At 34.9% G+C, this 14,179-nt stretch overlaps 1 protein-coding gene across 2 annotated transcripts in view; it reads right to left on the bottom strand.

Annotated features, from left to right (window-relative positions):
• LOC117332864 overlaps positions 1-14,179 on the bottom strand; it is a 58,874-nt gene that overhangs the window by 18,525 nt on the left and 26,170 nt on the right. For both annotated transcript variants that reach the window (XM_033891922.1, XM_033891921.1), the window contains one exon: positions 87-141. In XM_033891922.1, coding sequence (XP_033747813.1) covers positions 87-141 — 55 coding nt within the window. The remainder of the gene's footprint in view (positions 1-86; positions 142-14,179) is intronic.

Below are 14,179 nucleotides of genomic sequence, written 5' to 3'. Positions count from 1 at the left end.
TGGCACATGTTTAATACAAACCTCTGGTGTAATTGGGTTTAGTTATATAACTCATGTAAGACTTAAGTTTTAATAAATTAACATACCTTCAATCTGTCGTAGCGGTTCAAAATGAGGATACAAGTGTAACGTGGCATTTCCCTGTAAAAATAAAGAAAGGGATGTTATAAAGGATGCAGGGTTTTTAGGAAATATGGCAAAAAGAGCAATCAGAAAATATTTCTAAAGCATGCATGATATGCCTCTGCTCTGACCTTAAAATGCCAAGAATTAGAAGACAGATTATAAAACAGACAAAAAAGCTTACAATTTATGACATATTTTTTCTAAAAAAAAACCATTGTACAGTATTTAGTAGGTCTGAGTAAACTCAACTTGTAAAGAAACTAATATTCTATTTATAGAAATGATGGCCTTGACCTTCAGCAGACTCATTAAGGAGGCCTATATATCAATTCAATTAAACACAGTCTAAAGATTTCCTACAAAGACCTACAGACAAGGTCAATAATGAATAGCAGTGTTAATTCATGTTCTATCGATGACCTACATTGAACCACTGATAGGTACCCATTGATATTCAAGCATTCACAATGTAATAAATATACCACTAAAGGTGTTGTCACAATAGATACACACACTGACCTTTACCAGACATGTGACTAAAAGCGTTCGTCACTAAAGAGATGACCTTTACCAGACATGTGACTAAAGCCTTTGTCACTATAGACACATGACCTGTCCAAGATTGAGATCACCAGATGTGACTAAGCCTTGTGACTTAAGAGACAACACTGTCCTTCATTGAAGAGAGAGACTAAAACACTTGTAATAGACACAACTCATCACTAATGCCTTGACTAAAACGCCTTTGTCATTAGATATGAACCTTCCCTAGACATATGACTATAAACAACCTTTTATCACTAGACACATGCTAATGACTGAAGACATTTTATATATGAACTTGCAGCACAGCCTTCATGACTAAAGACAACCCAAAGCTCTGATCCCGGCCCCTATATGACTTCACCAGCTGATGAACATAATGTACTGAACACTATCTTATGAATGTATAGAGTTAGCCAGCTGGTGTGCCAAGTCCAACGAGACATTCCACTAATCCTGAAATATGCAGGTGACGTATACAGCATTCCTTTCAATCTCTTTCAGTGTTTGCCAGCGAAGCATACGCTACTTTCTTCACCAGATAACAACCCACTACCATTGGTTAAAAAAATCAAATTTTTACGACCAGTAATTTTATTCGGGTAAATTTTTGGACCACACATTATGATTGATTTTGGATGCCAAATCCTACAAGTTTCTTTTAAAACAGTGTAAAACTTGAAATGAAGAAACCGTGAACATCAATTTTATGCTGTCTTTAATCAATAATCAAAACTTATGCAGAAATTTCAAGATTTTTATCCGTATTTCTTATAACTCCAACGCAATGAAATGATTAACTTCATCTGATTATAGTACAGTAAAGGTATTTTGCAGACAACAGACATGTTTTCACAGTAATGAAGTTTATTTTTCCATTCATCATCAATTCGTAATTAAACCCCAGTGGAGTCAGATATGAATTTGTCATTATGCTGTTCAATATATAATTACCCTGTGGTGTATTTTCCTTATGTTAATTAACCATATATAGCATTATAGCGGTGAATAACCTTCAGGATCAAGATCCTATAAACTCTTTTATTCTCAGGAGTCTACTCAACCGATGAGGTCCCATAAACTCTTGTATTGTCTGGTCTTTCAAGACCAATATCATTCGAAATCATAGATAAAACAGGTCAATGACAGCTACATTGTATTATGGACAATAGCTGTTTGTTTCTCGGTAAATAATACATCAACTTTCATCTTCAATACATTAGGAGACCTGAAATATTAAGGTATCCTGTACATGCTTTAATCGGACAATCTCTTTACAAAAGGAATTGCAAGATAGCTGTGATGTATTAATGCAAAAATATGAAGATTCACAAGGTATTGATAAGAGTTAAAAGGATGCTTTAAGGATTTGACCATAAACATTTTACTTCAGGAAATATTACAACATTTTTACTTCAGGAAATATTACAATCATAAAAACACACATTGAAATGATATTAATAAGAAAAATTATTTTATGGTTCATTTCTTACACTTAATTTCTGTGAAAAACATATTGCTTTTGCTCAAATATAAAAGAGACCTCACAAAAATTTTAACAATTGAAATGTATATGGTAGAGTCGAGATGACATTAGGTAATGGTGCATGGCAGGTCAGGAGTGTTTAGTTGGATCGTTATTGAAAGTACATCACTGGTTTGGTTTTTGGTAACTGCAAGTGCCTTGTGTAAAATTTACTGAGCAACATCCTTCCTAAAACATACCATATTTCACTACCTAGAGGATCACTGGAGTTCTAGATCTATGACCATACAGTGACACCCCTACAGGTTATCAATGGTATATGGTACAAAGCTAATGGTAGATTAATAAACATAGGCTGTGGACCATGTGTGGTGAACAAAGCTACTGCTGGGATACAATGATGTTCTGGGCTGTGTGGTGAAACAGTTACAGATATAGCACACATTTTTGGCCTGGAAAGCTATAAATACTCTACCACAAATAGCTGCATAATTTGGTCAAGGTCATATGACTGTGTGCTGTAGATATCCTAAAATCAACCCATCCCTTCAGCTGCATTAATACTAAACCATGCAAAGAAATCAAAATAAAACTTCAATTTAAAAGAATATTTAATTTTGAGCAGTATAATTATCATGAAATGTTGGAGTTACACTTGCTGTAAAATAAGCAAACAATGCTATGAATATAATTTCATTTTATTAGTTTTGTTTGCTTTTTTTTTTTTTTACACAACACAACCTGGTAATGATTTAATTCCAAATAATGAGTTACAACCTGGTAATAATTCAATTCCAAATAATGAGTTATTTCCTACACTGTACATAGCTAGCCCCTTGGAGGTCTCATGACCAGTATAAATGTCAATACGATGAAACACTGGTAGGTTATGTACACATTGTCATGTATATACATACTACAGTTATACAAGGCTGGTTCACTGCCTTGAAAAGGTCACGTTCCAATAGTTGACCTTTTAACCAAAGTACAAAATGTCACACTGTTAACATTAAAATGGTCAAGAAACTTCGGTAATCAACACTTAAACAAACCAGATAAGTTCAGTTGATCAGACATGTTAACTTTGTGTGCGAGACTGCTACTATATGATGCACAATCATGAAAAAGCACCTAAAAGTTCACTGAGCTGATCACACGTCATTGTATATTGCTTTGATAAATTTTACATACCATGTTACATTGTAGATGGCCACCAATTCATCTATGCATTGATAGACAATTTATAGTCTAAGTGACTTCTAACTTATTATATATCCAAGGATTAAGGGTGCATGCTATCAACAAAATTCTGTCATCATCTGTTTTTTTTACTTTATTTCAAAGTCGACATCGGGAAGTCTTTCATTGCAGAGCTATTCTGTATCCTATTGGTCTGATTTGAAGCGCATTATCTTGCTGTTAAATGTTGGTGCATTGCAGGTCAGGGAGTGTTCCTCCAGGCTGCATTAAACACTAACATTACAACAACAGGATGTGTATAGATGTGATGTCATGTGATAACACAATTGAACAAAAACAAGGTGTACCTAACGTCTATAGTGCTATCTTACACATGGCCAGCTGGTAAGAGGCCCCTGGGGCTTGTACAGTCACCTGAACAGCTTGAGGCCTGTTTTTAATTCAAGATGAAATATCTATTCTATATGTCAGAGGCCTTTACATACAGAGATCAGGCAGATCCAGTGTAGAAATCATGCTGCCTTTTTTTTATCGCCATGAGGTGAATATTTTTTTAATCTGTTTTGTCAAATGTTATACATTGAGATTTCATTTTTCATACATGCATCAATTTAGAGAATGCAATCTATGTACATGTATATATACATATATTTATAAAATCAAGTTTCAATGACCTGCCCCGAACATAGTGACAATTGTGTACTAATCTTTTCTTACTCTGCTTAAAATTATGTTATTATTGAAGGCTTGGTGTGGCTGTACATCTCCGATTACACAAAGCACAACTTTGGATTGACTGAACATCAGTGTAAAACAGAGTACAACACCAACATTGTACAGTAAAACACCAACATTGTACAGTAAAACACCAACATTGTACAGTAAAACACCATCATTGTACAGTAAAACACCAACATTGTACAGTAAAACACCAACATTGTACAGTACAACACCAACATTGTACAACACCAACATTGTACAGTACAACACCAACATCGTACAGTAAAACACCAACATTGTATAAGTTATATAATTCTAAATTTTGTACAACAGTAGACATGACTGAACATTGTACAACTGTACATAATTGCTGAACAAAATATTGTACAAGTGTACATATTAATGAGCATTGTATTGAAGTATACAGTACTAGACATTGTACAAAAGTTTTGTACAATACTTAACTCTGTGTACTGTTTTACTACTACATAATGTATATTGGTGTATTGTACTAAAGATTCATACAACAGTGCATTACTGAACATTGTATTAAAGTATACAATACTAGACATCGTACAAAAGTTTTACATAATGTATGTTGGTGTATTGTACTGATTTATACAACAGTGCACAGATATTGAACAATGAACAAAGGATACAACACTGGTCATTGTACATCTATTTTACAAACAAACTTACAATGTAAGACTTTAGTCAATACACTGTATGATATATGACTTGTACATTTCAATACCTCACATAGTAAATCTGATTCAGCAGGTGACATTTCCATAATACCTCTCCTCACTACACAAGATAACGGGCTTGGGATTTTCTGCTGATGTTGTTTTGTCTAGCCACTATTGATTTTTGATTCTATGCCTACATAATGCTGGCATTCTTCCTGTATTCGTGTAATTGAATGCATATATGAAAATAAGAATTCTTTTTATGAAGTGAAAAGCCTTAAAACCTTCAATTGTTAAAAAAAGTACAGTTTTTACAACTTTATATGTAAACAATATAATAATTATTTTCCTTAATGTAGTAACGATAATTACTACATCAGATTATTGGTGCAGTTGATACATACAATGACATCAAATTCTAAATCTAAATCAAATAAACAAATTATATATTCCTCAGACATAATAGCTACGTACGATGAACTTGCTCTGCCCATCCTCTTAGCCTCCCACTAGATTTTGTTTAACTATGATCAATAATGTTATTTATTTTTTAGTTGCATATTAAAGGAAGTGCAGTGTACTTCCAACAACACGCTTCACCTCAAAGTATTGATGATGTATGCCATATGTTGTTTCATATTATCAAAGGAGCAGGACCTACTCATCCTAGAGCATATTATTACTCATATATATTGGATAAATAACATATTTTACCAAAAAATTTATTCCAATTTTGAAGTGAAATATTTGGGCAAATCTGATAAAAAAATATTCTACAGCATGTGTATTTTGTTTTCTGGGTGAATTTGATGGTGTATTTGGCTCTGTTTAAAGCACAGGATAGACTTATAATGAAAAGAGGATTGATTAATAATGATCAATAACACATTGAAATAAGTTAAGTAAATAAATTTGGACTTTTTAAAAAATATTTTTACAATTATCTATACAAATTTCTTATATACAACTCACAAAGTAGAGAAAATTTGGGTTTCGTACGTATTTCATAAGTATTTTTTCTTCCCATCAACTATTATATTCTGTATGATAAATCTCCAAACCCAATCCAACCACCAATAACATCTTTTCATGTATTCCATCTTGGCAGTTCGGCAATACTGAGTTCTGTATTGGCAGAGGATACAGCAGACAAACTTAATAATGAATCATATTTATGACGGTAATAACAATGCATATATGATTGAATGTCTATGGAGGAATTCAGAATGGTTTAAAATTTCACTTTTTATCAATTAGTGGTTTATCATATAAATACTGGCAGTATAAAAACTCTTACAAGTAGTAATATATATACAAGCCATAGATTTTTGGAAATTGGTAAAAATGCTAGAAAATAAGTTACATACTATATCCTGGTCCTTCAAAAAGCAGCCCAGCCCAGCCCCACCCCACCCCACCTCATGTCTATGCTATACAATGGCTGCTTTTGTATTTTACCAGATTAATATATATTTTTGCTGCATCCATGTTTAAATTGGCAGGGCTTGGTTATATATAGGAGTAACAGCAGTCAAATGGCAAACAGTGACACAGCTACCTGTTGCCAGGTGAATCTCTTATTGAACGCGATTACATCACACAATTATTTCACTGATGTAGGTCTCAAGGAGCAGGCACTTACAACACAGCCACAATCGCCTTTGTCTTACCACCCAAACCTGTGCCAGCTGTACTGATGTTAAGATGATGGATGGTAGATAGAGTTCTCCACTCGTTAGCAATTTTTACCCACATAATTACACAACTGATCTCATGGAAGTTTCACAGCACTAATGGCATGTATCCACAGCAATTTTTGCAACCCCCACCCCTCCCCACCACCATCCAAAAAAATCCATATTTATAGCATACACACTGTACATGTAGTCATATCTCTCAAAATCACTGGATTTTATGATATTGTGGGGGTTGAATTTATTCATCATTGATAAATATTTATAATTCAAACTTTTGTGTCAATTAATGATATGGCACATTAATACAAAAAGGATAGAAAACCTATTGGTAGACAATGACATTGAGATGTAGATTCCTGGTTCTAAAAAATTCTGTTCTGCTAGAACACAATAACTGGTCATGAAAAACGATTTATAATCTACCAGTGAATTGCAACATTACTTGTAGTATAAAAGTCCATATAAACAGGTATTTGATTTGACAGGTTGATTACATCTGCTATGTTAACATATAACCAGTAAATATTACACATTTGCTCTAGAAAACACCCACTTTAAGAATTTCTCTATTGATAGTTTAGATTAAACACGAATGAAAACCTTTTAAAATGCCCCACCTTGGGCCTATAAAAGGGTTTATAATCTCCAGCCTTTACCAAGTATCTTGTGACCTAGACTGTTCAAGAAGACTACATAAAACTCCACCTACAGATTTGACATACATGATATTATAATTGAAGTTCATGTCTAATATTACAGTACAGCTATGTATCTTACCTGTAACTAGCCGCGTAGCGACACATTCCGAGCACAACACACATTATTCAGAGTAATCCTCACTGATCAGCTCTCCAAAATAATCATCCACCAAACATGTTGAGACCTTAGTCCAATGTGTTAATATTACAAGCACAACATTATAATTTTCCAGACAATTCTCTGAAATGTCACATACACCATTACAAAAAGCCAATATTTCAAGGCACAGAATTATCACTACATGTATTAGTCATTTATAGCGACTTCATAAATTTTAGAATGAAGATTATAATTTCCATTCATACAATATATGAACCACTTTACCATATGAACCACAGTTAACATCCATTGACGATGTAATCTTCATAAAACTATTACAGTAAAATAATTCTCATGACTGGACACATATCCGGAGTACTATCCATGAGAAGTGTCTAGCCAACAGAGAAATTATAATCCCCATACATATTAGTGGCTGTGTTAGTCGAGGCCTTAGCTACCAGGAGCGTGATGTCATAGTTCCAGGCCTTCCTACTGCAGTACACTGGTGTCTAGCTGGCTAGTGTCATAGTGGGGACTGGCCACATACAAGTCTGCTTAATTAGCCCTGTACTATAGGCTCAATACTCTAAGTACAGACTATAGCTGTAATGTACAGGTCATCAGACAGGTCAAATGGTCACCCACGAGGGTCAACAGAGGTCATAAGGTTGACTAGGCCTATAGCTTTCTATACTGCAGACAGGGGAGTATGGCAGCTGTCCAATTTATACAATTTCTTGCTGACTTGCAAGAAAAGGTTTTATATAAGAGAAGAGAAATGAAGCAGTAAGAGTTATCCCTCTTGAGGTGTATATATTATACACCCAACCTTACAAAACAAGATTTTATATCCCCGAGGCTTACACAGAAATATATTTAGCACAATACCTGCTGTACTAAAAGCATTGAAGCTAATTTTACAATTTCATTTTAAGGCGAAAATCAAGGTTTTTGTGAAAAATTCATTTCAAATGTATGCATTGGGACACTTTTTACTAGACAATAAAATTATCAAAGAACCCGTGTCATTCATAACCCCTGATCAATGTTACACTCGCATACCCAATGTATGATCAATATAAGAGAAAAATGTGAGAAGAAATGGTATAACTAGATATCAAATTATTTTTCCAAAGAAAAGAGACGAGAGAATGGAGACTTAATTGATGAAGAAGCTGAATGGTGTATCAAACCTACAGATTAAAATAAATTTTTAAACATTGATTCACAAACCTGTATATGCTTAGAAGCTTTAAGATAATCCTGGTTCAACTTTCCGTACTTACCTACATCTTGCCTCAAGATTATGCTGTACGCAAGTTGGTACTAGCTGCTGCAGCGACAAGATACAGCAACATTGTAACTGACTAGACAGTGTGCCTGTCCTATGTATTGATTGATACAACCAGACATTCTCCATTTTTTGAAATAATTTCGTTATTCTTACCCTCGGTAGATCCATCAAAGTTTTCTTGAGGAAGTGTCTGCTTCAAATTTCAGAGCATTAATAGTGCGCAAAATTGTCAATCTGTCTTAAGAGGAAATTCGCTAGATTGTTTGATTTTATAGCAGGAGATCCTAGAGAGATCTTGGTGCTGGGATCTTGTGCCCACATATGACCTATACTGGTTCTATTAATGTTTGATCTTCATGTACTCCTCTTGCCTTCCTTCTTTAATGTCCCCTATTCAGCAAGACATGATCTATACATAAATACAAAGAAATTTGGGAAATATCTGTGAAATAATTCTAGATCTCGAGAAATAGAAAATAGCAAATCCAGACGTCAAAATCTAAGATGACCACCTGTTGTCAGTTCTTCTGGTTCAATCAATTTATAAGAAAAACAACGAATGAAATTGGAGAAAGATCCATCAGTAACTTCGAGAAATAACTGCAATAACAAACTTTAACTGCTAACATTACAAGATGGATACCAGTAGTTCATCGAGATTGCACCACCCGACAATCTTGTATTCTTATTGACATATACAGTGTAATGCATTGCCTACAATGTATAATGTTACGATGCCATGATGTCATGTCTGCTCTATCAAGACTCCTTGCCTGCATGATATCACTATGCTGGTCTTGTGAACCCTGCATACTAGTCATGTGACCCTAGCATGCTAGTCATGTGATAAGACTATCTTCTACTTTACAATCAAGCTGGTATAGTACCTCCGTCATCAGGATCCATGCCCTCAGCCGTTGCTAACGCATCACAACGCAGGATGACTAGTATTTTCTCATATTGATCTACAATTTTGTAACCAGACATTTTCTTTTTTTTCCCTACATAATTTTCTCTTTCTCCTCAGTCTGAGTTTCGGGTTCCTGGTATCAATCCAGTATACGACGCAGACTGGAATTGAATCAATTCTAGAACCATCCCTCTGGAAGCTTTCCGAGATAGAATAGCACTTAGAATATTACTCTTAAAACAACCTGGGCAATTAAACATTCCTTTATTGCTTTGAAATGAAATAAATTTCAACATAATCATAAGTATATGTTAATCAAATAAAGTTTTCAGACTTAAGTCACAGGATGACTATATATAATATATACAGAAAAATACCCTAGTAATATTGTTTTGAGGAGGTAGGATCAATTTTTATGCCAATGAAAATGCTTGTTACAAGCAAGATCAAATTATTCTAAACCACATAGTTATGTTCGAAGTCTTTTTTTAATTAAACTTTCCATATCTCTGAGAACACTCAATCTATGGTAGTGTACTGGAATTAGTGTATTTTTAATCAATAGATCAGTGGGAACCGGGAAAACTTACAGGGGTCAAAATATAGTACTAACACAGACTTGCTGAATTGAGACTGCCGCGAGTAGTGACGCACATATGCTATGCAGTAGACTATCACCCAGGCAAACACCAATGTAACAAATTACACCTCCATGAGCGACAATATTAGATTTAAAAGATTCACCAAATCAATGGCAACTTCTTCAATAATTTTCAACAAGGAAATTCTAGTAAATGAGGATTTCAATCCAAAAGATGAACAACTTATTTTTTCATTGCAAATCAAGTTACATTTGTAGTGTTTGTGATGTAATCTTTGATAAAGAATGAAAAGGAAAAGAAAACTAGTTTTTCTGGTAAGAATCATCTCTTAATCTGTGTGCTACATTTACATCTTGTGAACCATGCCATCTGGTGACTGTCCAGTAAGCCATGACCATCTGGTGACTGTCCACTGAACCATGACCATCTGGTGACAGTCCACTGAACCATGACCATCTGGTGACTGTCCACTGAACCATGACCATCTGGTGACTGTCCACTGAACCATGACCATCTGGTGACTGTCCACTGAACCATGACCATCTGGTGACTGTCCACTGAATCATGACCATCTGGTGACTGTCCACTGAACCATGACCATCTGGTGACTGTCCACTGAACCATGACCATCTGGTGACTGTCCACTGAACCATGACCATCTGGTGACTGTCCAGTGAACCATAACCATCTGGTGACTGCTAATCTCATGAAGATAAATCCCATCCATTATGTGGTTGACCAATAGGAACATCAGTTAGGTGATTTGTATGTTAAGTAAATCTAAATTTTAGCAAAAACTGTAAGGAAGATTGAGACACTGACAGACAGAGAAGGGATACCATCAGGAGAAGGTTGTTTGTGCTTGGAGAGAGAGGGAGAGAAGGGATACCACCAGGAGTAGGTAATGTCTGTGCTTAGAGAGAAAGTGAGAGACAGAAGGGATACCATCAGGAGAAGGTTGTCTGTGCTTGGAGAGACAGAGGGGTAGACAGAGACGGGATACCATCAGGAGTAGCTTATTTATATATATAGGTTGTCTGTGCTTGGAGAGAGAAAGGGAGACAGAGAAGGGATACCATCAGCAGAAGGTTGTCTGTGCTCTCAGAGAGAGAGGAAGCAGAGTAGGGATACCATCAGGAGAAGGTCGTCTGTGTCCTCAGAGAGAGAGAGGGAGCAGAGAAGGGATATCATCAGAAGGTCGTCTGTTCTCAGAGAGGGGGAGACAGAGAAGGGATACCATCAGGAGTAGGTTGTCTGTGCTTGGAGAGAGAAAGAGACAGAGAAGGGATACCATCAGGAGAAGGTTGTCTGTGTTCTCAGAGAGAGACCCTGAGTGGACAGTTGACAATTTGGAAGCGAGAGATTAATATTAAAGCTGGGATTGGAAGAAGTGTGCTCTTTTATACTTTCCCCAACTTATACACTAATCAGTCACAATTTTGTCGTTCATAAATATGAGACCTCAGGAAGAGGTTAAGCCATAGACAAGCCTTTGTTTGGAGAGATCAGACATCTGACCTTGTACAACAACCTTAACCTTGGCCACAGGGATTAAAAAGAGGCATGCTTCCACATTGTCTGGAGGTATATAAAAATTTCAATTAGGAATCAAGCATCAAAGAAAACAAGAATGCTGGGACATATTACTTAGACTCAAGACATACGGTATATAAACACATGGAATGTATTAATAGAGCAGTATTTGACAAATTTCATATCAATAGGACAATGGTCTTCAGCTGGTGGTACGCTTTACCTTTATCTTTCACCACAAAACAAATTTTGACATGTAATGCAAACGATTGGATATTGAAAACATCAAAAGAAAAGAATGTGGTTGAGAGTGCATGGAGAAAGCTCTGGTGCTCAATGTGACACCACATAGCATATGCTAGTCACAAATTCAGTTGTTTCCTTAAGTGCACATGCAATAATATATCTTATACTAAATACACAGAAAGAAATAACTCTAAGGCCCTGATATAAGGGTCACTGTAATACTTATTGTTTGAAAAAGAGTCCTCCCACATCTCATCCTTGACAAGATTTTTTTCAACAAACATAGAAGTTATAACTATAGTTGAACTATAAATTTAGACTTGTTGAATCATAAATTCAAAAACTAGTTAAATTATAAATTCAAACTAGTTAAATTTTAATCTAGACTGCTGCTGAATGATAATTTTTGACCATTGTTGAATTGTAGATGAGTAATAGATTCAATCTATTGTAGTTGAGTTATAAATCCAGACTAGTTGAATTATAAATTTATACTTTAAAGTTGAATTTAAATCAAAATATGCTGAACTATAAATTTACACTTAGCTGAATTTCAATTAAGATATGTTGAATTATAATTTCAACTTAAGTTTAATTATAAATTTCAATAGAGCTAAGTTTAAATTTCGATGAATTATAAATTCAGATTATAGCTGAATTTTAAATTAAGACGGTAGTTGAAATTTCAATTTAGACATAACTTGAACGTAAAAGATAATTTTGTGGTATATGTATAAGACTTCTTTTGGACAGATAAACACTGCACTCAAGTGACTTTGTAAACTCCAAAACTTAGCAGACCTGAGGAAAGGGTGGTGTTGCTCAGCGCTGTGGCTGGGTAAACATGTGACTGTGTACATACAGTGATTAATCGACTATCAAGTATTGTCGGTTAATGATCGGACATTAGGTGCGATTGGTACTCTCATGTCACTCTATCTATAATTCACAAAACAACATCATATAAGAGGAAGAATAAGTAAAATATTAAGTAAGCATGCCTCAGAGTTAAATGTGAGGAAATTATATACAGGGGAGGTAATTTGTATAGGTGTTCTGTCATTTGGCCAGGACATGCACCAAAGTTTTTAAAATTTTAATGTAATTTCCTTCTTGCTAAATCTCTGTATGTAGGGCAACATGCTTCATTAATGCCTGTTTTTGAGAAAGAGCTTCGTATCATAGCAATCACAAATATCCTTAATAATTCTACATTTCACAGATGTAGAAAATTATTCTCCAGCTTGGTTGTAATGACCATAGCTGTTGATCCGTCCACATTGTATTTCATTACTTTTTGCCATCCAATTTATCATCGTTTAGCAATTACAGTAATAATGTCCAGTGTAAATTGTATTCCCGTTACCAGCAATTGATAACATGGGCTGAACATCTACAGAAGTAGAAATATGTGTTAATTAAGCATAGTACCCTATGATTCAGACTTCTGTAGATATGGGAGATACAGGAATTCTCCACCAAAGGGTAGATTGTCCTTGTCCCTTACAAATAGCATACCTCTTACCCTGGACTCTGGTAGGTTGGTAGGGTAAGATTAATGTTGGTGGGGGAGGGCTACAATTGATGTATGACTTAACCTAGACACAGGTGTGATCTACTGGGGTCAAAGTGCACCAGACTATACCAACACACTAGTGGAGCCCATTACGTATCATTTTTTTTTTTTTTTAATTAAGAGTGAGCAGTTACATTTAAAGCTGAGTACGCCTTGTATTTTCATTCAACCGACAGAAGAGCCAATGTTCAGGAGTGTTAATTTTACTGTTTTAATATGTGCATGCATACTATTTACATATACATACATATAATTTTTTTGTCTTAATTTAACTGCAAGCATCTTCGCTATAAATTCTGAAATTCATTAAAACCTATGAATACACATTCTAAGATCAATTAAAACCTATAAATACACATTCTAAGATCAATCTAGCATGCATAAACGATTTTATTTAAATACAATTAGCATGCAAATAATTATTTTACAAATTAATTGTTGGTCATGCGGTCATTGACAAATGACGTAGAAAACACCCAAATAGCACTAAATCCTATTTATCACATGACCTGCTTGTAATCTAGTGTAATACGTTTTTTGCATAAATAGCACAACGTAGTGTATTATATACCCTGGGTTTTTTTCTTCATCAGCTTCAAAAATCGACTGGTCATAATATGGACAATTACAATGACTGCATCAAAATGGCTGTTTCCATTCAATTTTGCCCTCCACATGTTGACTTAAGTTTAAACCTGTTTAATTTTTTGGACATATGTGATAAAAGGTATCTTAGATTTGCTGGTTTTCATTGCA

Source organism: Pecten maximus, chromosome 8 (genome assembly GCF_902652985.1).
Source record: "Pecten maximus chromosome 8, xPecMax1.1, whole genome shotgun sequence".
Taxonomy (NCBI): domain Eukaryota; kingdom Metazoa; phylum Mollusca; class Bivalvia; order Pectinida; family Pectinidae; genus Pecten; species Pecten maximus.
This window is presented reverse-complemented; position numbering and strand designations above follow the sequence as displayed.